General features: G+C 58.4%; 8 protein-coding genes across 8 annotated transcripts; 2 read left to right on the top strand and 6 right to left on the bottom strand.

The window, feature by feature from the left end:
• The first annotated feature begins 537 nt into the window (after positions 1 to 537).
• On the top strand, positions 538 to 3,626 carry B0H64DRAFT_99361 (uncharacterized protein). Its single transcript, XM_062809070.1, has 5 exons — positions 538 to 796; positions 875 to 953; positions 1,086 to 1,592; positions 1,659 to 3,014; positions 3,078 to 3,626. The coding sequence occupies exons 1-5, from the start codon at positions 750 to 752 to the stop codon at positions 3,234 to 3,236; spliced, it is 2,148 nt and encodes a 715-aa protein (XP_062662911.1). The 5' UTR covers positions 538 to 749; the 3' UTR covers positions 3,237 to 3,626.
• Positions 3,321 to 5,770, bottom strand: B0H64DRAFT_337329 (uncharacterized protein). The gene is made up of 2 exons (XM_062801158.1): positions 5,488 to 5,770; positions 3,321 to 5,420 (listed from the first exon to the last, which is right to left on the bottom strand). Exons 1-2 carry the CDS (start codon positions 5,603 to 5,605, stop codon positions 3,529 to 3,531), a joined length of 2,010 nt encoding a protein of 669 aa, XP_062662910.1. The 5' UTR covers positions 5,606 to 5,770; the 3' UTR covers positions 3,321 to 3,528.
• Positions 5,771 to 5,968: 198 nt separating this feature from the next.
• Positions 5,969 to 8,763, bottom strand: B0H64DRAFT_388355 (alkaline-phosphatase-like protein). The gene is made up of 6 exons (XM_062803263.1): positions 7,891 to 8,763; positions 7,703 to 7,821; positions 7,555 to 7,643; positions 7,418 to 7,496; positions 6,686 to 7,358; positions 5,969 to 6,623 (listed from the first exon to the last, which is right to left on the bottom strand). Exons 1-6 carry the CDS (start codon positions 8,411 to 8,413, stop codon positions 6,100 to 6,102), a joined length of 2,007 nt encoding a protein of 668 aa, XP_062662909.1. The 5' UTR covers positions 8,414 to 8,763; the 3' UTR covers positions 5,969 to 6,099.
• Positions 8,764 to 9,619: 856 nt separating this feature from the next.
• Positions 9,620 to 11,248, bottom strand: B0H64DRAFT_316929 (uncharacterized protein; the record flags this gene model as incomplete). Its single annotated transcript, XM_062800312.1, has 1 exon — positions 9,620 to 11,248. A coding segment is annotated over one exon (1,629 nt), but the record flags the coding sequence as incomplete, so codon positions are not given.
• A 2,456-nt stretch (positions 11,249 to 13,704) lies between these two features.
• B0H64DRAFT_472535 (uncharacterized protein) lies at positions 13,705 to 15,601 on the bottom strand (the record flags this gene model as incomplete). Its single annotated transcript, XM_062807939.1, has 4 exons — positions 15,265 to 15,601; positions 14,729 to 15,149; positions 13,835 to 13,930; positions 13,705 to 13,768 (listed from the first exon to the last, which is right to left on the bottom strand). Exons 1-4 carry the CDS (start codon positions 15,377 to 15,379, stop codon positions 13,705 to 13,707), a joined length of 696 nt encoding a protein of 231 aa, XP_062662907.1. The 5' UTR covers positions 15,380 to 15,601.
• Positions 15,602 to 16,008: 407 nt separating this feature from the next.
• Positions 16,009 to 17,053, bottom strand: B0H64DRAFT_99265 (uncharacterized protein). The gene is made up of 3 exons (XM_062809069.1): positions 16,757 to 17,053; positions 16,599 to 16,679; positions 16,009 to 16,537 (listed from the first exon to the last, which is right to left on the bottom strand). Exons 1-3 carry the CDS (start codon positions 16,941 to 16,943, stop codon positions 16,119 to 16,121), a joined length of 687 nt encoding a protein of 228 aa, XP_062662906.1. The 5' UTR covers positions 16,944 to 17,053; the 3' UTR covers positions 16,009 to 16,118.
• A 535-nt stretch (positions 17,054 to 17,588) lies between these two features.
• Positions 17,589 to 18,404, bottom strand: B0H64DRAFT_371747 (mitochondrial PGP phosphatase; the record flags this gene model as incomplete). The annotated part of the gene is made up of 3 exons (XM_062802181.1): positions 17,589 to 17,672; positions 17,729 to 18,067; positions 18,183 to 18,404. The coding sequence occupies 3 exons, from the start codon at positions 18,402 to 18,404 to the stop codon at positions 17,589 to 17,591; spliced, it is 645 nt and encodes a 214-aa protein (XP_062662905.1).
• A 248-nt stretch (positions 18,405 to 18,652) lies between these two features.
• B0H64DRAFT_388341 (origin recognition complex subunit 2-domain-containing protein) lies at positions 18,653 to 20,706 on the top strand. The gene has a single exon (XM_062803262.1). The coding sequence runs from the start codon at positions 18,732 to 18,734 to the stop codon at positions 20,343 to 20,345; it is 1,614 nt and encodes a 537-aa protein (XP_062662904.1). The 5' UTR covers positions 18,653 to 18,731; the 3' UTR covers positions 20,346 to 20,706.
• The last annotated feature ends 973 nt before the right edge of the window (positions 20,707 to 21,679 follow it).

Raw genomic sequence — 21,679 nt, 5'->3', positions numbered from 1 at the left:
TGGGGTGATGGGGGGGTGATGGGGTGATGGGGGTGATGGGGGTGGTGTGGGTGGTGTGGTTTGGAGGGGGTATGGGGGAACTTTGTTGGGATGAGCGATCGTTCTCTGGGTGTGCATGGAGTTAGGGGTGTTTTGTAATACATGCATGCAGTCTGTACATGCCATGGTTCGGGGTGGCAGGTGGTGGCAGGGCGGGAAAAGGGAGCTGGGTCTGGGGCTGGGGGGTGGCTGGGGACACCCGGGTCATGGTTCGGATGGTGGTGTTGGGGTTTTCGCGGCTTTAGCTTTATTTAATCTCATAATTGAGGTCTTTCAAATACCATTGATTCATACAGCAGAGCAAGGCATTGGGCCTGTGATATGTGTTCCTTGTCGAGCCGATGATTGTTTCATGGAACGGACCGGTGTAGCCGGCCCGAGGGGTGATCGGCGACCGACCCGAACCGGGGTCCGGGTACTGGTTTCCCCAACCCCGCATGCTGCATCGTGCTAAGACGGAAGAGTGGTCCTTGTCTTGGTGGTACAGAAGGAGTTTCTCGGAGTTTCCGGGAATCGCTGCCTCGGTTCACCTGTGGTCACTCTTTCTTTTTCACTCTTCAAGTGGTTACGTGTGCTCATTGCGGAATTTCATTCACGGCTATTAAGAATTCAACCAGGCAACTTATAAGAGTTACTGCAGTTTCAACGCGAGACGTAGTTAGAAACCGTTTGTTTACTTCCAAGAAAGTACATCCACACCGGACTCCGAGATGGCGAACCAAGACCAGCAAGCGGTGTCGGTGCCTCGGAAGCTCTGGTATGTTCACTCCCACAATCTCACATCGCCAACGAGATCTCAAGATGATGGCTGACCCTCACCGCCATACACACACAGGCAACACCCCAACCCCGAAAGCACCCAGATGTACCACTTCATGCAGGACCTCAACCGCGAACACAACCTCCATCTCAAGGTCCGTCCGTAGTCTCACCACACACCCACACCCACAGCCACCCCTCATCCACCCACAACCCCCATCCTCACCACCACCACCACCTCCCCATTTTACCAACCCCTAAACCCCAACCATTAACCCCCCTCCCAGACCTTCCGCGACCTGCACGCCTTCTCCCTCGCCCACCGCACCGCCTTCTGGGCCTCCCTCTTCGCCTCCGCCAACCTCCTGCACGAGGGGTCCTACACCACCGTCGTCGACGAGTCCCTGCCCCTCGACGCCGTGCCGCGCTGGTTCGACGGCGTGCATCTCAACTTTAGCGAGAACGCGCTCTACTCGCGCTGTCGCGCCACCGGGGAACGGGGCGTGTGGGGGAAGGAGGATGGGAAGGTGGCGGTTACGGAGGTGAGGGAGGCGGGGAGTGCCGTGAGGGAGGTGACGTATGGGGGGCTGAGGGGGTTGGTGGGGGGGATGGTGAGGGCGATGGAGGCGAGGGGGGTGCGCAGGGGGGATCGGGTGGTCGTGGTCGCGGCGAATAGCGTCGAGACGGTGGTGGTCTGGTTGGCGGCCGCGTGGTTGGGGGCCGTGTTTAGTAGTAGCTCGACGGATATGGGCGTCAAGGGGATTTTGCAGAGGGCGGTGCAGGTTGATCCGAAGGTGAGTCTCCGTTCTTGAGTTCTGGTGGTTGGTGTGTGGGAGAGGCTGTGCTGACGATGGGGGTAGTTCCTGTTCATGGATGATGCCGCGCTGTATAACGGCAAGGTGGTCGACCTTAGGGAGAAGATGGCCGAGATCGTGGACGGGTTGAAGGGGTGCTCCAACTTCGAGGGTGTGGTGTCGATTCCCCGGTTCGAGGAACCCAGGGATATCTCCCGCGTTCCCAAGTCGGAAACGCTGGCGTCGTTCCTCTCCTCCGCGGCCAAGGACGCTCCCCTGCCGGACTTCGTGCGCGTCCCCTTCCACGAGCCCTTCCTCATCTGCTACTCGTCCGGCACGACAGGCATCCCAAAGGCCATCGTCCACTCGGTCGGCGGCATCCTCCTCAGCTACTACAAGGAGGGCGTCCTGCACGAGGGCCTGGGCGCGGATAGCGTCACGCTGCAGTACACCACCACGGGCTGGATCATGTACCTCTCCAACTGCGGCGCGCTCCTGTACGGCGGACGCACCGTCTTCTACGACGGCTCGCCGTTCCAGCCCGACGCCACCATCCTCATCCGCATCGCGGGCGAGCAGAAGGTGACCAAGCTGGGCATCAGCCCGCGGTGGATGTTCGAGGTAGCCAAGGCCGGGCTCCGGCCGCGCGACATGGTCGACCTCTCCCACCTGCGCACCGTCACCTGCACGGGCATGGTGCTCTCGGAGCAGCTCTTCGAGTGGTTCTACGACGTCGGCTTCCCGCCCCACGTGCACCTGGGCAACATCTCGGGCGGCACCGACATCGCCGGCTGCTTCGGCATCATGAACCCGCTCGAGCCCGTCTACGTCGGCGGCACCCAGGGCCCCTCCCTCGGCGTCCACGTCGCCATCTACGACTCGCTGCTCCCGGACGGCGTGGTGGGCGAGGAAGTGCCCCACGGCACCCCCGGCGAGCTGGTCGCGGCCGCCCCCTTCCCCAACATCCCCTGCTTCTTCTGGGGCGACAAGCCCTCCGCCGGCACCAGCACCAGCAGCAGCAACAACAGCCCAGCAGCGCCGGGAACCAAGTACCACGCCGCGTACTTTGCACGGTTCCAGCACGTGTGGGCGCACGGCGACTTCTGCGTGGTGCACCCGGTGACGGGGGGCATCACGTTCCTAGGGCGGGCGGACGGGGTGCTGAACCCGTCCGGGGTGCGGTTCGGGTCGGCCGAGATCTACTCGGTGGTGGAGCGGCGGTTCGCCGACCGCGTGCAGGACTCGCTGTGCGTCGGGCAGCGGCGGCCGCGCGACGCCGACGAGTCCGTTATTCTGTTCCTGCTGATGAAGCCGGGGGTGAGGTTTGATCGGGGGTTGGTGAATGAGATCAGGCAGGCTATTGCGGCGGACCTGAGTAAGCGGCATGTGCCAAAGTATATCTTTCAGACGCCTGAGATTCCGGTAGGTTTAACTCCTTTTAGTATGTATTGTTGCTGGGAAGCGTTACTAACGATGGTTGTGCAGACAACGATCAACCTCAAAAAGGTCGAACTCCCCGTCAAGCAGATCGTTTCGGGGCGGACCATCAAGGCCAGCGGCACGCTGGCTAACCCGCAGAGCTTGGAGTACTACTACCAGTTCGCTAAGGTGGAGGAGCTGGTTGGGCCGAAGGAGAAACTGTAACGGTTAGATATTTCGCAGTCAGTTCGGAGACGGGCGAGGGCGCTTGATATTTGATAGCGTAGACATTAGACCCATGCGAGCCATGGTCATATTTTCCCCTTTTCCCAATCTCCTGCCCCTGACGACCGACACCCCTTGTACTTGGTAATCGTTCCCATAAATGCCCGGCGCCATCGCTATGCATGCCATGCCGTAACCCCAACGGCAGTGATCCATCCTAAGTAGTAGGCCGATACAAAAGAAAATGCAGCGTGTATCCGTCGCTGAAGCAAATCCACCCCCATCCTCCAACTCAATAATCATCGCTCATATCCATCATCGCATCCCCCTTCTCATCCACCTCAAACCCCCCACCACCCGCACCACCACCCGCACCACCACCACCCCCACGACGCTTCCCACCGCCCCGGGCATTCCCCCTCATAACCGTCTTCCCCTTCTCGCCCAACCCCCCCGCCGAGCTCCACCTAGTCCGCCTCTCCATCCGCATCCTCGCCGCAGCCTTCTTCTCCTCCAGCTCCATCTCAAAGCGATCCAACTCAGCACCACCACCGCCATCCTCCTCCCCACCGCCCAAATCCAACCCCGTACTCAACCCCCCCATCAACACCGCCACATCCCCCACCGCCGACTCCTCCAGCGCCTTATTAAGCAGCTCGGTAGCGATCGCATCCTGCGGGTTCACCGCCAGCGCCTCATGCAGGACGCGCGCCGCGTCATCGGGACGGCGCAGGTCGAGGAGGATGAGGGCCTTGGCGCAGAAGACGGCGGCGTTCTTGCCGCCGTCGCGCAGCACGGCGTCGAACTCGTCGAGGGCCTCGTCCAGCAGGCGCAGGCGCCGGTAGGCGTGGCCCAGGTTGGTGCGCGCGCCCAGCCAGGCGTGCGGGTCCGCGCCCGTTTCTTCGGCCACGAGCAGGGCCTGTCGGAAGAACTTGGCGGCGTCTTTCAGCCGGTCTTGGTGGTAGAGGACTATGCCCATCTCGTTGAGGAGGAGTGGGTCCGCGCGGCAGAGCTGGTAGGCGGATTTCAGGTATTCTTCGGCCGCTGTCATGTTGTTCATGGCGTGGTTCTGCATGCCGAGGAATACTTGGGGTAGGTGGGTGCCGGTGAAGAGGCGTGCTGCTGTCGAGTAGGCGGTGATGGCCTGGTCGTGCTCGCCCTCGGCCGCGAAGGTGTGGGCGAACCCGATCCAGGCCGGGCCGAAGGTCGCGTCCATCATGGAGGACTTGCTGAAGTAGCGGCGGGCGTCGGCGATCTTGGAGGTCGCGAGGTAGTAGGTGCCGACGGCGAGCCAGGTGCAGGCGTGCTCCGGGTGGTTGTCGGCGAGGTCGTGCGCCACGAGGAAGAGCTCGTTCGTCTGCTTCAGCTCGTACAGGCAGGCGAGGTGCACGGGGTAGGCGGGGAAGTTGGACTTGTCCTCCTGGAGGACGGCCGCGGTGATGGCCAGCGCGTCCCGGAACCGGCACTGGGTGTAGAGCAGGTCGGCGCGGGCGAGGAGGAGGTCCGCGTTGTCCTCGAGCCCGTAGTGGGTGGAGAGGGACTCGACTGCGGCGTTGAAGGCGCGGGGGCTGCCGTACTTGGAGAGTTGGGTCTGGTACAGCATGTGCACGTAGTCCCCCGGCTCCGTCCTCAGTTCCGGGTCGTCGCCGCCCTTGGGTGCCCGCGCTGTGTTGAAATCGAGCGATTGCATGAACTCGGCCTCCTCGTCGGGCGACATGAGCGAGTTACGGACAAGCTGGGTAAACGCCTCGTAGCACTGCACGTCGATGCGCAGCGCGTCCTTGTACGCCTCCTTGGCCCGGTCAAAGGCATTCTCCTTGGCGTAGCAGAGCCCCCGGAGGTAGCACATGCCGGCCTCGTACCGCCTCGTCGACCATTCCTCCTCGCTGAGATGGTCCGGTTGCCGCTCCGGGTTCTTGGACCCTGCCCGTGTGCCCCGCGATGCTGTCGTCCGGTGTGTCTTACGCTTAGTGTTCGATGTGAAGAGGTGGGTCGGGGTGAGCTCCCCTAGCAGGGCCAGGGCGTCGGCGAAGTTGTTCTGGCGGATTAGACAGTGGGCGGCGAGGTAGCGGCAGGACGGGTTCGAGCTGATCAGATTGTGTTTGCTCAGCAGATCGTGTGCGCGCGTGTAGTTGCCGGCGGCGAAGTGGACTTGGGCAAGCCAAAAGGCGTCGTTATCGTCTTCTATGGTGCGCGGGCTTGGTTCAGCGGGGAGAGTTCGGAGGATCGAGGATCGGGGGGTCTGCCCTACTTGTCATTGCCAACAGCTTGTCGCCGATGAAGATGGCCGACTCGTACTGCGCCTTGTTGAGCGCATCCTGTCGCCAGTCACGGAGAAACCTCTCCATGTTGGGCTGCGGAGAAACCATGGTTGTGTCGCATCGGCGTGATGGGGACAAGACGGAGTTGTCGGGGTTTATTGAGCTGCGTGGGGTGCTGAATTGATGCGGTGTGGTGGTGGTTTGAAACCTTAGTCGAGGAGGGAGGGGGGTTGTCTTCCGAAAGTCAACACTCAGAAAAGAATGGCATTTGGAGACGCGGTTGCCGAGGGAGCTTTCAGCACAAAGCAGCTGTGGGACGCGGCGCTAAAGGCGGGGCGCGACGGAAGTTCAGGTGGGCTTGGCACCTGCAGGGCTTCCATGGTAAAGAGGTATTGCCGTCGGCAGCAGGTCCATTAGTGGGCTTTCAAAACACCAAATCTTCCAGTTCACGAACATTCTGCATCCCACATCCTCATCTCGAATCTTGCTTTTTGTTATTCAATTCTAACGCCACATTTGGTAGTACATTCCGCTTTCACCAAACCAATTCTCCATGAATTACTGAATTACCCCTATCCCTCTATTACGCCCAATACTTTAAATTACAACTTCGCCTTCTTGCTCTTGCAGCCGTGGTCCTCCTGCGTCTTGTTGCGGGGCTGGCCCAGGCCGAGGCAGCTGGCGATCTTGAAGAAGACGTCAATGTTGCTGTAGGTGCCGCCAAAGGTCTCCTGGCAGGGGCCCATGGCGTAGACGGGCACGTCGGTCAGCGAGTGCACGCCCTGGCCCTGGTCGGTGGGCAGGGTGCCGTTGACGAGGAAGCCGTCGGGGCGGTCCTCGTGGTTGACGTAGACGGTGCCGTCGGCGCCGACGGCCGCGGGCGTGCGCGGCTTCTCGCCCACGCCGAACGACTCGCGGTGGTCAGGGTTGGCTCCGAGCCCGGCCGCGATCACGTAGCGCGGGTCCCAGTTGAGCGGGAAGTTGGCTCCCGTGCCGTAGCTGACGCCCTCCTTGGGCTCCGTGTACTGCGACAGGCCCGAGTTCTCGTACACGCCGATGGCGTTGCGCTTGGCGCGGTCGTCGTCCTGCGCCGCGGCGTACTTGGTGTCCGAGTTGCCGAAAACGTCTAGGTACGCGCGGGTTAGTCTTGCTAAAGAATCAAGGGAGGCGAGTTGGAATCCTGCTTACCAAAGCCGTGGCCGTGATCGGCCGAGACGACAACCAGGGTCTCGTCGAGGATGCCGAGCTCCTCGAGCTTCGCAAGGGTGGCGCGGACAGTGTCGTCCAGCTCAAGGAGGTCGCCCAGGGCGCGGTCGTAGTCGAGCGCGTGCATCTGCTTGTCGATCGAGGCGGCCTCGGACATGAGGAAGAAGCCCTTCTTGCCGCCACGCTCGTGCAGGACGTCAATGGCCTTCAGCGTCATCTCCTTCTGGCCGGGCAGGTCCGTGGCCGCGCCCTCGCCGCCGGACGGGTTGTTCTCGAGCGACTCGATGTTCTCGGTGTAGATGTTGCGGTCAAGCCACACGGGGAAGTTGCTCTTGCAGAAGATGCCGAGCGCCTTCTGGTCGTTAGGGGCCGCCAGCAGGGCAGTCTTGTTCCAGCTGACCGAGTAGCCCTTGTTGGCGAACTCGGCGTAGTAGTCCTTGCCGTTCAGCGAGTCCTCGCCGGGGATGAACTGCTCGGCGCCACCGCCAAAGTAGGCGTCGGGGCCGTTGGTCTTGGTCCACGAGTAGTTGCTGACGCCGTTGAGCGCCTGGTCGATCAGGATGCCGTACTCTCCACGGCGGCGGGTGTGGCCGCTGAGCGCGATCGGGGTGGCATCGGCGATGAAAGCAGTCGAGACGGCGCCCCAAGCGGAACCCTACACATTGACATTAGCGAACAACACACCCCCTGAGGTAGCAGGATAATGTCGCCTACCCAGATACGGAACAGAAGCTCGACAATGGTCTCAACCTTGGGGTCGTCCTGCGGGTCGGGCGAGGAGTCGACATAAACACTGCAAACGGCCGTCAGTTCTACAGCGCTGGCTATCCTTCACCCCAGAGCTAACTCACCCCATGGCGTTCACAGAGCTCTTGTGGCCCGTGTACAGAGCGGAGGCCGAGTTGGCGCTGTCAGTGATGTAGGTGTCGATCGAGTGCGTCTGTTGCGCATGGGTCAATTCCATCGCTCCCTCGCCCGGGCGGGTATTTGCCAACTCACCATCTGGTGGCCCACGACCGGGAACTTGTCAAGGGAAAGCAGGGACTGGTACCGGCCGTTGACGGTCTTGTGCGCCAGCAGGCGGGCAGCAGTGATCATGTTGGTGGTCATACCGTCACCTGTTTTTCACCGTCAGTCTCGAAACCACGTTCCCTCGAGCTACACAACCGACACCCACACCGACGTACCGATGAAGAAGATGACGTTCTTGGCCTTCTTCTTCATGGCCAGGGGACGGACGGTCCACTTGGCGGTTGTCGTCTTGCCATCGTAGTACTTGAGGGTGACGGTGTAGTCACCCGGCTCGTAGAGCGCCACGCGGCGGTACGCCTTGGACGCGACGTTGACGACCGAGGGCGTGCCGGCATCCTGGGCGAACAGGTCCTCGAACCAGGAGAAGGTCCATTTCTCCAACTCCGGCTCGCTTTGCTTAAAGAAGTCGGCAATGCTCTTCTCCTCGTGGCCGTCCTTGGCAATGGTGGCGGTGAACTTCTCGTCCGGCACACCGTCGTTGAAGGCCTCGGAGCCGTTCTTGGGCGCGTGAATCTCGAAGCGGATGTCGAATTCCTGGCCGGGGAGGAAGTCCTGCTGGTCCGGGGGCAGCACGCAGCCGAGATCCGGGCAGGTGCCGAGTCTCTGGAAGGTCTGGCCCGAGACGGCAGACAGCGAAGCTGCCAGGCACAGGGCGACGGCGTTGGCTTTGAGCATCATCTTGACGGTGGTGACGGTTGGGAAGCAAAGGCAGCCGACCGACGATCAAGAGCGAGCACCTCACGAGAGCTGAAGCGACTGCAGATCGGCAAGGCCCGCCCTGTTTATATCGAGTGCTGCAGTGCACCCAAACAACGTGCCTTCCCATTGGTACCCACATGTCTTACCATTTCCCGCATTTCCCAGAGCCACGGGGGGATGGTCGATCGCCCGACTGGAAGCATATCGACGTGACCTTCCGCAAATGGAAACCGAGCCCATCACTTACACGGGCAACTCCATGACAGCGCACGGGAATCACGACGAGAACCTGGGGCACGTGGTGCTCAAGGGAATCCTCATAACTGGGGACTGTTGGGCCTATTTCCGTTCCCCGGGCGTCGCCCACGAACCACAATCTGAGAAAACCTGATCAACCAGACCCCGGTAGCTCGGTTGGCCTTGTTGGGCGTGGGCACGGCGGGGTTGACCGCGTCTCCGCGTCTCTCCCTCGCTCTCGCGCGCCCTCGATTTGCCAAGGGAGCCAAGACGTCTTCCCGGCCCCGGTCCTGAACGTGCTCCGGCCCGCAAGTCTGATTGGCGACCGCCACACCCGGCCGCCAAGGACCGGCCCAGCCTGCAGGAACCCAGCCTCGGCCTTCCTGCGGGCTTTGATGAGAGGTGGGTTGCAATGCATACGAGCAATTGAACCATTCCCCGGATGTCGGCCGTCGTCGTATCTCAGGCGGGTCTGTCTCTTCACGGGTATCCGGACAATTGGGCCTTGGTTGTGTTGTGTCCGGTGTTAACAGAGTAAAAGTAAAGGGCACGTGGGTGGAACCGGAGGGAGAAGAGAGAAAATAAGAGAAGGGAAGGAGGAGAAACAAGAAACCAACAAAGAAAAGAAACAGAAGGCTGAAGGGTGGTGATGGAGCGGGGAACAAACGGGGTGGGAGGCAAGGCTAAATAAACGCCCGAGCTGACTCCTGAAAGTCAACACTCGGTCTGAACGGGGCGCGTTCAACCACAAAATGCCCTGCCGATCATCCTTCTGATCAGGCCCCCACGATATCTCCCCGTTGGATCGTCCTCGAGAGACATTCCCCAGAAACGCCATCAAGCCAAAATCTCTCCCCAGGCACGCCATCAGCGCCACGCCCGCAAGCGCAAACCCCCTAGCCTACCCTCCCTCTGTACATCGTGCCCCATTAGGTACACAGTCCCAAACTAACCCCCCCTCCCACCACCACCACCACCACCACCACCACCGCCCGGCCCCCCCCTCTCCCCAACCCCAAACTCAGTCGGCACAATATCCGCCCTATCCCGCCCACCACCACCACCACCACCACCACCACCACCACCACCCCGCCGCCTCGCCCGGCGCGCCTCCTCCTGCCCGCGTATCCACGCATCCGTCTCATCCGCGCGCCTCTTCGCCTTGGTCTCGAGCAGCAGGCTCGGCTGCGGCAGGCCCGACGGGCGGAAGCGCACCAGCAGCGAGTCGTCGCTGGTCGCCTCGACCGAGCCGCCGCAGGAGTTTGGTTGGGGGAGCAGAGCCGCGCTCTCAGCGTTGCTGTTGCTGGCGAAGAGCCGCTCCGCGTCGTGGACTACATCTGAGTCGAGGTAGGTCTTGGCGTCGAAGTGGTCTGAGAGCAAGCGGCCGAGGGGGGTGTAGGTGGGTGGTGAGGAGGAGGAAGGGGAGGTGAGGACTTGGTTGGTGGCGCGCTGGACGGGGAAGATGCGCGACATGGGGTGCGGTGCGAGGAGGTACCACTCCTGGTAGGTGTACGCCTCCAGGGACGTGTCGGTGGCGGTTGTGTCGTAGTCGTCGTCTTCGATGCGCAGGCCGAGGCGCTCGGCGATGATGTCGAGGTGGGTGACGGAGATGTAGACGCCGCGGGCTTCGGGGAAGCCGCGGATTTCGAAGCAGAAGGGGAGAAGGGGTTTGAGGGTTTCCGGGTCGAAACCTGTGGAGGCGAGGTTTCGGAGGTACTCGAGGTTGACGAGGCCGTAACGAGAAAGGTATGGCACCGGGAAGCTGAGCTTGAACTGGATCGGTTTCTTGATGTAGTACCCGGATGGCAAAGATAGGAATAGTCTGAGCCCCAGATTGTAGTTGGCGTGCCGTTCCTGCATGTGATCCTTGAAGTACGAGTAGTCTTTGGCGGTGACCGTGCCGTCACGTATGCAGGGTTCGAGGGCGGCGAACGCCGTTTGAATGAGAGTCTTGACCTGGGCGGTGGACGGTGCCCTCCCGGCACTCCGGACTGCGTCCTTGGACAAATACTCCTTGACATCCCTGACATCCAGGTACGATACGTCCTGCTGAGAAGTGTGCCTGAAGTCGAAGCCCTTGGATACTGATATGGTCTTGGGCTCCTCCAGATCAGGGGCTAGGCTGATATCTGAGCGGGTGCATATTTCCTGCGCGGTAGAAGGCCAGGTGTCACTTCCAGATTCCGAGAGGCGCTGCCATAGGTGGTCCAGGTGCTCGTCTCCCGTCCAGCATTTGGGTAGTTGTACCCGCTGTCCCAGGAACTCCTGAACAGTTCGAAAAACCTGAAAGCAATCGTTTCTAGTCCGCGTCATGTCGCCAGTAGCTTCGGAAAACCCAGCTAGGAAAATGTCCGAGTCTGGGTCGAAGGCGCCTGACACAAACACAGTGGACAGACAGATATCGTTGTGGACGATATTAAACCGGTGGAGCTGCGCAACAATCTTCAAGAGAGTTCGAAGAAGCCTGCGAGCCACTTGTAGTGTGGCCAGATTGCAGACGTCTTCGAGCGAGAAAATGTCTTCTTGGTACCGGCTAACCAGACCCAACGCGTCCCCAATTACGCGAACGGACTCATCTACTATGAAAGGGCCATCGACCTAGGTTGCCGTATTAGTGCGAGTGGCGATTAGGGTAACCGGGTGACAAGTCTAGGGAGACTTAGGGAGCCGGATAATTATTAAGGGCGATAGAAGGAAGAGAAGAAAAAAGAATACAGGGCGAGGGAAAACGGATGGGGGAGAGATAGGGAGAAAGACAAGCAACCAAGAAGAATGAAGGCAAGAGGAACTGAAAGAATGGAGAGAGGAAAACAAATTATGTGCCAAGTATTGGCTATCAGATACGTACGGGAAGCGGGCGCAGGAGCATAAGGCGCTTGTTGAGCGCATCCTGCTGTGACGTAGAGGACGAATATTTCTTGAAGACATATCGAGCACAAGTCCACCCATCCATCGACAGAAACTTTTTGATCGCATTACGGCTTGGTAATACCTGTTCCTCAAGCAGGTACAACCGGTTTGTCAGCTCCGGTGGAACGTTGGGGGGCGGAAGAGTCCCCGTGGTGGTCAGAGAGGTGCCGCTAGACTCGGTCCTGCTGTCTGGCGGAACTAACGGAGGGTACCGATGGTCCATTAGGTATGTGGCTGCATCACGGCTGTTGCGGCAATAGATATCTAGTTCAATACCGGCGGCACGGATGTGGTTAACCCTACCAGGCCATAGAGCATAGCTCGGCATGTCAGGGTTCAGCATTGTGTCTCGGTTGACCAGCGTTCCCGAGCCGAACATATTCCGGACAGCCCAGACGTCGTTCTTAAGGCCGAGGGCAAAGTGAACGCGACTGAGACTGGTCTTACTTTTCCGGCCAAGGCAAACGTCGATTTTTCGTCTGGCGGAGTCGCGGCCGAAGAGGAAACAGGTGGGCAGCCCGGCCTTGGTTTTCTCGTAGGAGAGTTGCGGCGTCACTAGACAGATAACTCCAATGTCAGGGGCGGCGTCGTCCATTTGTACGGTCGAGGTGGACTCCGCATCATCGCCATCGTCGCCGTCGTCGCCGTCCCTATCGCCGCACGGGGTTGATGATGAGAGCCAACGGCACATGGAGGGGTCGTTGAGTCTCAACAATTCCTGATAAATCTCCAAGCTTTTCATGACGACGAACACTGAACCCTCACCCTCCCACGCTTTCATCAACCGCCGCCCGATCTCAGTATCGGTCTCCCATAACGCCGGCATTTTTCAGTTGATAGAAGTTGGAAGGCTGAGAAATGGTCAAGAACCGGGAGTCTTGACCTGGACGGTCAGAAGGCCTGGTGCCCGGAGTCAATTCCCCTCTTTCGGCCGCTTTCTAGGCAACCGCCCACTGCACATGGTGCCTTCTGAATTGGGCATTATCTGGGCATCGATGTTGTTGGCGCTCCTCATGCTACGCCCCGCAGTAGGTAATATGCAAGTGGGAAGTTTGTCGGGTGGTATTGAACGAGTCGAGGACAAAACGATCCGTGTAAGTTTGATGGTAACGGAGCGTAATTACAGCCAGCCTGTAACGGTAAAGTCCAATCACGAGCCTCGCGCCCGTACCAAACTCGGTTCTTCCTTCGCGTCAACCGCGTTTTCCAGGCGACAAGCGCCAAATTGTGCCTCAAAACATCTTCTTCTCTTAACTTCGTCCTCATCTCACCCCGCCATGTCGGACGATGATGGCACATCAATCGATACCGACCCTTTTGACCATGTCTTGGCTGAGGAACAGTTAGCAGAGTTACAGAAAATACACGAGGAACGGACCGATGGCATGTATGCCGGCCGTGTTTTGTGGCCACCACCTAGCCCCGAGCGGCCGAAGCAGCAGAGAACGAGGCATATGTTGGTCGGCCTCGCAAACCCGTTCCCAGATCATGGCTTGAAACGGAGCCCCACCGGGAGGGTTCGTAGCTGGCGTTTGGAAGCTCAACGAAAAAAAGAGGCTGCATTAAACCCGCCATCCAAACGTCCTAAGGGGCAAAAAGCGAAAAGCCAAAGATCCAAACGTTCTAAGAAGGGCCAAAGCAAAAAGGAACCCAATCCCCAGCACCGCAAAGCCTGAGCAGCCAAGTGATCGTTTCACCACCGCGATAGGTCTTTGACACGGTCTCCTCACACAGGGCGCGGAAAGAGACGGGCAAGGAAGTGTGACGACTTCGCTCACATCCAGGTATGGACTCACATCATCCAACACAAACCTTGGACTGTAGGAAAATTAATCATCTCACAGTACCCTCACAAACCCTGCGCCTCGAGCATCCCCGTAGCCACCAGATCCCATTCCGGGCATGGTGCGATACAGCAGAGCCCAGCCGGGGCATTCGCAGGGCCCGGACTTCAGGGACTACGCCTAGGACGGAGGCCTGTCCCTACTTCGGATCCACCGCTTCTCGGCATCTGATCAAGGAAAGTGGTAGGCGAGGCCGGTAACTGGTTCTCCCTCGATTGTTGAAAGCCTCTCTGAGTGGCTTGCCGTTCCTGTTCGCTTCCGCAGCGGATAGGATACCGTCTACGTGAGCGGGATGCTCGCTGCAACGTGGCGCCTCGTGGACGAGTCGGAGGCTTCGCTGGCCCTAGACTGTTGATTCAGTCTGGGGACGCCTGACATCGGTTGTAGCATTTTCTCGAGTAGAGCATACTTTTCGAGGATGGTTGAATGGCCCGGGGGGGTATCTTCGGGGGGGTGGCAGCTGTATGCCGTTGAGATAACGTCCCATGGCACTTGACCCGCGTACCTGTCATGGTCAAGAGTCGTACGGTCAAGCATTGGGTCACAGCAGTTTGGCAAAAGTCCGCACAGCGGGAAGCACTGATTCCGATATCATTTTGATTGTACAAACAATCACCATAATTCAGTTACCCCATCCACAATTACTGGCTCATATACCAGGCAAGGACTCCGTTAGGTAGCTGGACGACCAAGGGGAATCCCCTTGCGTAAGGGTTGTTCTCGAGAGAATATTGATCACGTTACAATCCCATGTCATCTTGTCCCAACGTCTGAGAACGCAACTTTGTCGCCTAGATAGTCTTATCAACGCTTCGCTGACCGTCACGAATAGAGGCCCCAACCAGATGCCAGAGACGATCACCCCTAACCCGACAACACCACCCCCAGCCCTCTCAGCCCCTCCGCGAGCCCCTTCGCCTCCTCCACATCAAACCTCTCCCCGTCTCGCAAACAAGAAGAATGAAACCACACCCCATCCCCCAATCCGCTTTCTATCCCCCCTCCCAAACCCTCAACCAACCCCCCCAGATTCCCTCTCCTAACCCCTCCCCCAACAATCACCTCCACCCCCTCCCGCTCAGCAACCCTCACTACCTCCCCCAACCCCCCAACATTCCCCACCGCATCCCCCCGCCCCCCCGAAGTCAACACCCCATCAAACCCAACCCCCCTCGCCCCCTCCACCACCACCCCTTCCACCCCACCTCCATCCCCATCCTCACCCCCCATAGCCACAACACCACTCAAAACGTCATCCACAGCCCGATGCAGTACACACCGCAACCCAAACCCCCGCGCCAACCCAACCAGCTCCCGATGCCGCTCCCCATCTAATACAACCCTGCCATCATCATCGTTGCTGCGGCGCAGGACGCCCAGCACAAACCCGTCGCCGAGGGCGGGCGAGAGCAGGCCTGAGGTGGCGAACTCGCGGATCGAGGATGCCATGGTGGCGTGCTCGGTGGGGGTGTAGATGAAGTCTTGGGGGGTGGTTTGGGAGGAGTTGTTTTGGGGCTTGTTTTGGGAGGAGGGGGTGGTGGTGGTGGTGGTGGTGGTGGTGATGGTGATGGTGGGAGGGGGGCCGCGGGGGCGGATCATGATGCGGATTGGGACTCTTTGGGTGTGGTTTGGGGAGGTTGGGGTTGAGGTTGAGATTGGGGTGGGAGTGAGGGAGGTGAGGAGGGTGGTGAGCTCGGCGAGGGTGGGGGTTGTTCCGCCGAGGGCTGTGGTTAGGGTGGGGGATTAGCTGCTGTTTGGGATTGTGAGGTATGGTATGGGGAATGGGGAATGATGAAATGGTGAAGAAGAAATGAGGGGGTAGGATAGCCATTTCCGTACCGTAGGATCCGGCTCGGTTGAGCTCAAGGCGGCTGGCTCCGAGTGAGACCGCCAATGGGCCGTCATCTGGGCCGAAGATGGGCACCTCTAGCCGTGCACGGGGTTCAGGAGCCATCTTGACAGTTGGTGTTGGGTGTAATGGTGGGCCAAGAATGCCTCGTGAACAAAGAGTTGACAGAGTCACAAAGGTGATGATTTGGTTCTGGCGTGATTTCCGAGACACGCAGTTGTCACACTGATATGGCCCTTGTGAGTTAGTCTCCTGAGTTATAGTGTTGTCAACTCGTCACATCAGATCACGATCCCATCATCTCGGCGGCGATGTCATTCATTGCCTTGTGCCTGGAAATGGCCCTCCATCTGATTACCCCGCGGGGATATGACCCGCATAATCCCGGTCTCTCGGCATGCACGATCCGATCCAGCTCACAAAGCTTATCTCGACCACGACAGCGATGCTACATGGTAGTGGTGAGAGTGAACCACACTCCACCACTACATACACGTCAGGGAGAGTCGCGAAATTCGCGATCCTTAGCCACAAACTCGATGAGAAATCAAACTCGAACAAACCAAGCAAAAGTCAAACTCAAAGCCTGTTCACAACATCACAGACCACAGCAGTTGAACAGTAGTCCCGTGAAGCAGCGACTTGATTGATACCCTCCCCCTTAAAGACTAGAAGCGAAGTATGCTAGATCTCCTAGAGCCATGTTCCCGTCGGATAAGCAAGGGTGTTCTCCAGCAAATCACCGCAGCGATGAGCGTTGATGTTGACTGTGCCCGTTTCCTTCTGTCTGCCAAAAAAAAGCAAGTCCGCTGCTAAGTGCATGATGAATCATGGCCAGCGCCGTTCAGTAATGGTGATAGCTGTAGCTCCGGTGCGGAGCAGCAGCATCATCCGCCCCAGAAGCAGGCGGCTGGGCCATAAACGGGCTGTCACCCTCTGTTTCTGTGGTTGCCAAACGGTCGTGGTTAGCTGGGAACTGGTGGAAATGGTATGGGGGTGGCGGTGGCAGGAAGTCGGAGGGAGCGAAGCTCGCGGGTGCCGACGGGACCGTGGACCGGGGAGCTGGGGCGTGCGTGTGGTAGGACGGCACCGTGGGATACTGACAGTTAATGACGATGGGAGCCTGCTCGTCGCCGTTGGAGTCGACCTTAATCGGAGGCTCGGCATCGCCGGAAGCATCGGTCATGGAAGAGTCGGACCGCGCCTCCTCTAGCTCCTCAGCCATAACACGCTCCTTCTCCTTTTTCTTCTTCGAGGCCTGCTCTGAACGCATCAGTTAGTCGCTGATCTGTCTGGCAGTACGGCCTTGAGGGGGGGACTATACCACGCCTGTAATATCTCAGGTGCAGCTTGCCGATATTGGGCGAGAAACGGCCTAGGTAGGTATTCTGAAAATAATGTTCAACTGGTAAACAGCGGCCGGTTAGTTCGTGACCGCTAACCTGCGGGCTGGTATCGGCAACATGGGCAAGTAAGACTTACAGACACACAGAGGAGTGTACTTGCGACGGGCAGAACTGCCCATGCTCTTGGTCATGCGCTGGGCGACCCAGTTCCAGGCCTTTTCCTCATTGGCAGCGAGGTCGTGGCCAAGGCGCTTCGGCGAGTGAGGGATCAACTCGAGCCAGTAGACGAGCTCTTCCTTGCGGGACCAAGTCTTACCACCCATGGTTGACGTTGGGAAAGAAGACAATGAGGAAGTATTGGTGTTTTGTGTTGTGTGGGTGAAGATCGAAGGCAGCGGTCACTGGTGATTGCTCGGAAAAAGTGTTGGATTGGAGAAGGAAGGATAATTGTGAAGGAGGAAAACCCAAGGGCTTAAGTAAACGAGCAGCCGCCTGGGTGAACAGCCGTCCGATCTTTCCTCTGGCCACAATAGGGCTGCGTGTGCTAGAATGAATGGCCGCAGTCACCTGGGAGTGGTTGTGTGAGCCCCATCAATGGAAGAGAACACCTGCCAAAGGCAGTGACTGACCATACCGTCCGAACTCCAGAGCTGCCAACTCTCCCCCCTAAGGCTTGAAGCCGAAGCCCACCTAAGCACCCCACGAAAAGCCAGCCCAGTCCCACATTCCCCATTGAAGTCGAACCTTAGAGGCCACGGGGCCCTAGAAGTTATCATTCCACAGGTAGCACCAAGGGCTCAGTAGAGCCCACCCGGCCGAGGGTCCCCTGAACAATACCTGTTTAGCTGCCACATGGGATTTGCGCGTTGTTCCAGCAGCCTCGTCACTGCTCGTGATAAGTGACCCACTTAACGAAGAGTACTGGCCACACAGATGACTGGCAGTATCCGATGTTTTATATTGCACCCTTACTCAAAGGGACTTGAGGGCTCGGGCGCTGAGTATCCCCTAGAGAGGAGGTAGGGCCCGAGCCTCCTTTCGATCCTAGAAAACTAAAGACCGCGTCAGTGGGGAGGTCTAGGAAGACACGACACCATTTGACGCTCACAATGCTCTTCTGCTCTAGCGGTACGACCCCATTCTTGACCCAAATGCCCCAACTGCCCATCATGTTGGCCAGCATCATGTCGGTTGCTAGTCGATCGCCAACAATGGCGATTTGGTGGGGGCTTGTCACTCCAGTTTCCGGGTGCTGACGGAAGTACGATAGGATCTCGTCACCGCAACCTGGCTTCTTCACCGCATGAGAGAGGACATTGACCCCAGTTGATGCATTAACCGCCGATGCTAGCTTGCCACCGACATCGTAGCTCGTCGCACCGGCGGTGTTTGATACGATTAGGAGACGGCGACCCGGGTAGGCTGCTCGCAGGGCCTCAAACCGACACTTTTCAATCTTAGCATCATATCACGGTACTCAAAGATCGAAGCATAACTGGGAATATAACAAAGCACGTTGGAGGGGGCAAAGCAGGGAAGCAGCGCATGGTGGGCAAGATTACCTTGTACGGCTCGTGGACCTCGTTATGGTCTGGAATTGCAAAACAATCATCTTTGTCCAGCACTACAGCCCTGATGTCTGCCGGCTTGTCATTTTTAGCGAAGGCCTTGTTGAGTGGAATGGGCAAGTCGTCGAAGGTTGCGACCGTGGCGTGAGGAAGGCACAAGGAAGGCTTCGCTAAAAGCTTGAAAATGTTGAGCGATGCCGACAAGTTCAAGTTCATATCGTACAGCCGAAAAGGCTCTAAATGAGCCAAAATACCCCAGCTGGAGAAAGTCGAAAAGTATATGCAGGCTAAAGAGCGAAGGAGCGATTTTGGTGGGAAAGAGCGTGAGTTGTTCGAGACTACTTTCACTGACTTCTTCACTCTGGAAAGGGTTGAAGTCGCAGGAGCTTGGGCCACCCTGGGAAATCTGGGGCAGTCGCGTTGCTCGGCCTGGGCGCGTCTCAATTAATGGAAACCCACTCCTGGACTCTGTACAAGTCCCTGTCCTACATTAGAAGATGGACTGTTTCGACAACAATTCAAAATTCGAGTATAGGTGACAAGATGCCCCGCAGGAAAACCACAACAGAGGCTCCAGCGCCCCCTGTGTCTCGAAAGCGCGATCTGCCCGCCGACCCATACGAAGTCCCTGACGAAGCTGAGACCCCGAGAAGACGAAGGCGCCTCGAAAACAACGATGCGGTTGATAAGGAGGGTGTTGGGGAAGAAATTGTTAGCGTTGAAGAGGTGAAGTCCGCTGTCGAGGTGACACCCGCCAAACGGCGAGGCCGCCCTCCGAAGTCTGCAGTCACAGGAACGCCAAAGGCTCAAGCGACGACACCTTCGAACAGGCGATCAAGGACCCTCGCCGAGACCCCCGTGAAGCTGAATGGCATCAACACTCCGAGTAGACGGAATATTGCCGACAGGTCGGCCAGGAGGAAAAGCGCCAGGGCCTTGATAGACCGTGTGATAGGGGGCACCGTCAGCGATGACGAGGTGGAAGAAGGGGATATTGCACGAGAAATCTACGAATCAAGCGAGGATGAGGAGGCCGAGGCAGAGGAGCAAGCGGGGATAGAGGAAGGCCAGGAACCTGCAACACCCTCAAAAGCCCCGGGGAGAAAGCGCAGGGCTACAGGGCGGAAGAAATCACCAACCCCTCCTCGCGATCTGCCTCCTCACGAGCAGTACTTTTATCAAAACAAACCCGGCTTGGCCAAAACATCCAACAACACCTTATCATCGCTCGACCTCCTGAAACACGACGAATACTTCTCCGTTCTCCGCCAACTCGAAGATCCCCACGCTGCAGACGTCAACTTTCTCCAGTCCCTCCACGCCGAGTCCTTCCCTCAATGGGCCTTCGAGCTCTCCCAAGGGTTCAGTACCTGCCTCTATGGCTACGGCTCCAAACGCCGCCTCCTCCATAATTTTGCCACCTACCTCTCCTCCCAAAACCCCTCTCACAAAATCGTCATCATCAACGGCTACGTCCGCACCCTCACAGCCCGCGACATCCTCACCACCCTCACCTCTGCCCTCCCCTCCCTCGCCCCAGGCGGGGGAGGCGGCACAGGCAACCCCTCCACCACCCTCCAAACCCTCCTCACCAACCTCACCAACACCCCCGCCCCAGACGCGGACGGCTCCCCCACCACGCTCACGATCCTCGTCAACTCGATCGACTCACCGTCACTACGCAGCAAGCCGGCACTGCAATCCTTGCTCGCGCAGCTGGCGTCGCACGCGCGGGTGCGGCTGGCGTGCACGGCGGACACGGCCGACTTCTCCCTGCTGTGGGACGCGGCGCTGCGCGCGTCGCTCAACCTGGTCTTCCACGACTGCACGACCTTTGCGCCGCGCGCCCCCTGCGAGCTCGACGTCGTCGACGAGGTCCACGAGCTCCTCGGCCGCAAGGCCCGCCGCGCCGGCGGCAAGGAGGGCGTCGCCTTCGTGCTGCGCAGCTTGCCGGAGAATGCGCGCGCGCTGTTTCGGTTGCTGGTTGGGGAGGTGTTGGTGGCGGCGGAGGAGCAGGGTGGTGGTGCAGGTGCTGGTGGTGCTGGTGGGGGTGGGGAGGGTGAGGTGGCGGTGGAGTATCGCATGGTGTATAATAAGGCGGTGGAGGAGTTTATTTGCAGTTCGGAGATGGCGTTTCGCACGCTGTTGAAGGAGTAAGTTGTTCCCCCCTTGACCACGCATGGCACTGCCTGGTTGTGTGATGCAGGAGGATAAGAGCTGACTTCCGTTGCAGATTCCACGACCATCAGATCATCACTAGCCACAAGGACTCCATTGGCACGGAACTTCTCAGTCTTCCGTTTCGCGTAGATGAGCTCGAATCCATCCTGGAGGAATTGACGACATGATTGAGGTGATGGATTGGATTCCTTTGGTTTCGAGAACGAGTCGTTTGCGGCATTGGACGGAGTTCGAAGGGCATGAGCTGCTTGGATATCATGTAGAGTACTAAATAGAACAGGGCCACAGGCCAATGGAAGCGTGTCTCCTTGTTTACAATACATGGTATCTACCCGTCTATCTTGAGGTGATACAAGTGTGCCGAAAATCCCACTTTGGGTCACTCTCACGCGAGGAACGTTTGTAACTATGTCAACTCAGTTGTGTTCTACATACAAAGGCGTGTCCGGCTTATTATACCTGCTCAAGTATCTACGTGAGAGCACAGTGGTCAACCTTCAGCCTAGCAACTAACTTGTGCTGACGAACACAGCCCGGAATCAGCTACCGTAGGGCAAGGTCGGTTTGGCTACCTACCTATGTCCATGGAGGTAAAAAGCTGCGGTGGAAAGTAACCGAGATACTTGCCACGGATCAGAGTTCTCATGTTATCCGGCGAAAGTATCGGACAGCGACTCCAAAGTGCTCGGTTGTCAAGACGCAAAAGGAGGCACCATCAGCTGGTCGGGGGGTCACTTAGTTGAACAGTACATCAAACACACGATAAAAGCACATCACGGGCAACCAGACGAAGATGATAGCCCTTGCCGGGCTCTCGAGAAGGTAATATAGTAAAGTGGTTTTTTGCTCGGACTCCTCAGTATGGACCGTGGTCTGAAGCCACGAAGAACCGAAGCCACTGCTCGAGTAATTTGCTCGGTCGAGAAAACCGAGGCCCTGCCAAAGCCTGACCCATTGCGCACCCATTTTCCTGCGCGCTGCCTGTCCTTCGCAGATCATCGGTGTTCCAGTGCCGACGATGAGAGCCAAGAAGCATTTTCCCCTCTTCCGGCCGGAATCATCAAAGGGGTATCATGCTCCATCAACCGCTCCCAGTCCTCAACAGAACTGCCGAAAAATTACCAGTCCATCTCTCAGGCACTTCAGGAATGCCTCCTGTAATCCTCCCTAGACCTGAGACCGCCTGGCCAAAGTCGGATCGCGGTGCCGACCAGAGATAAAGAACCGAGAAATCCACTTTTGTCTATGAGATGTGTCGTGAAAAGGAAAAGTTGAAAACGAAAATGAAAAGAGCCTGCGGCGTACCATGA

The sequence above is a fragment of the Chaetomium fimeti genome (assembly GCF_033439085.1).
Source record: "Chaetomium fimeti strain CBS 168.71 chromosome Unknown B0H64scaffold_2, whole genome shotgun sequence".
NCBI lineage: Eukaryota > Fungi > Ascomycota > Sordariomycetes > Sordariales > Chaetomiaceae > Chaetomium > Chaetomium fimeti.
Note: the sequence above shows the minus strand (reverse complement) of the source record. Positions and strands in the feature narration are given on the sequence as shown.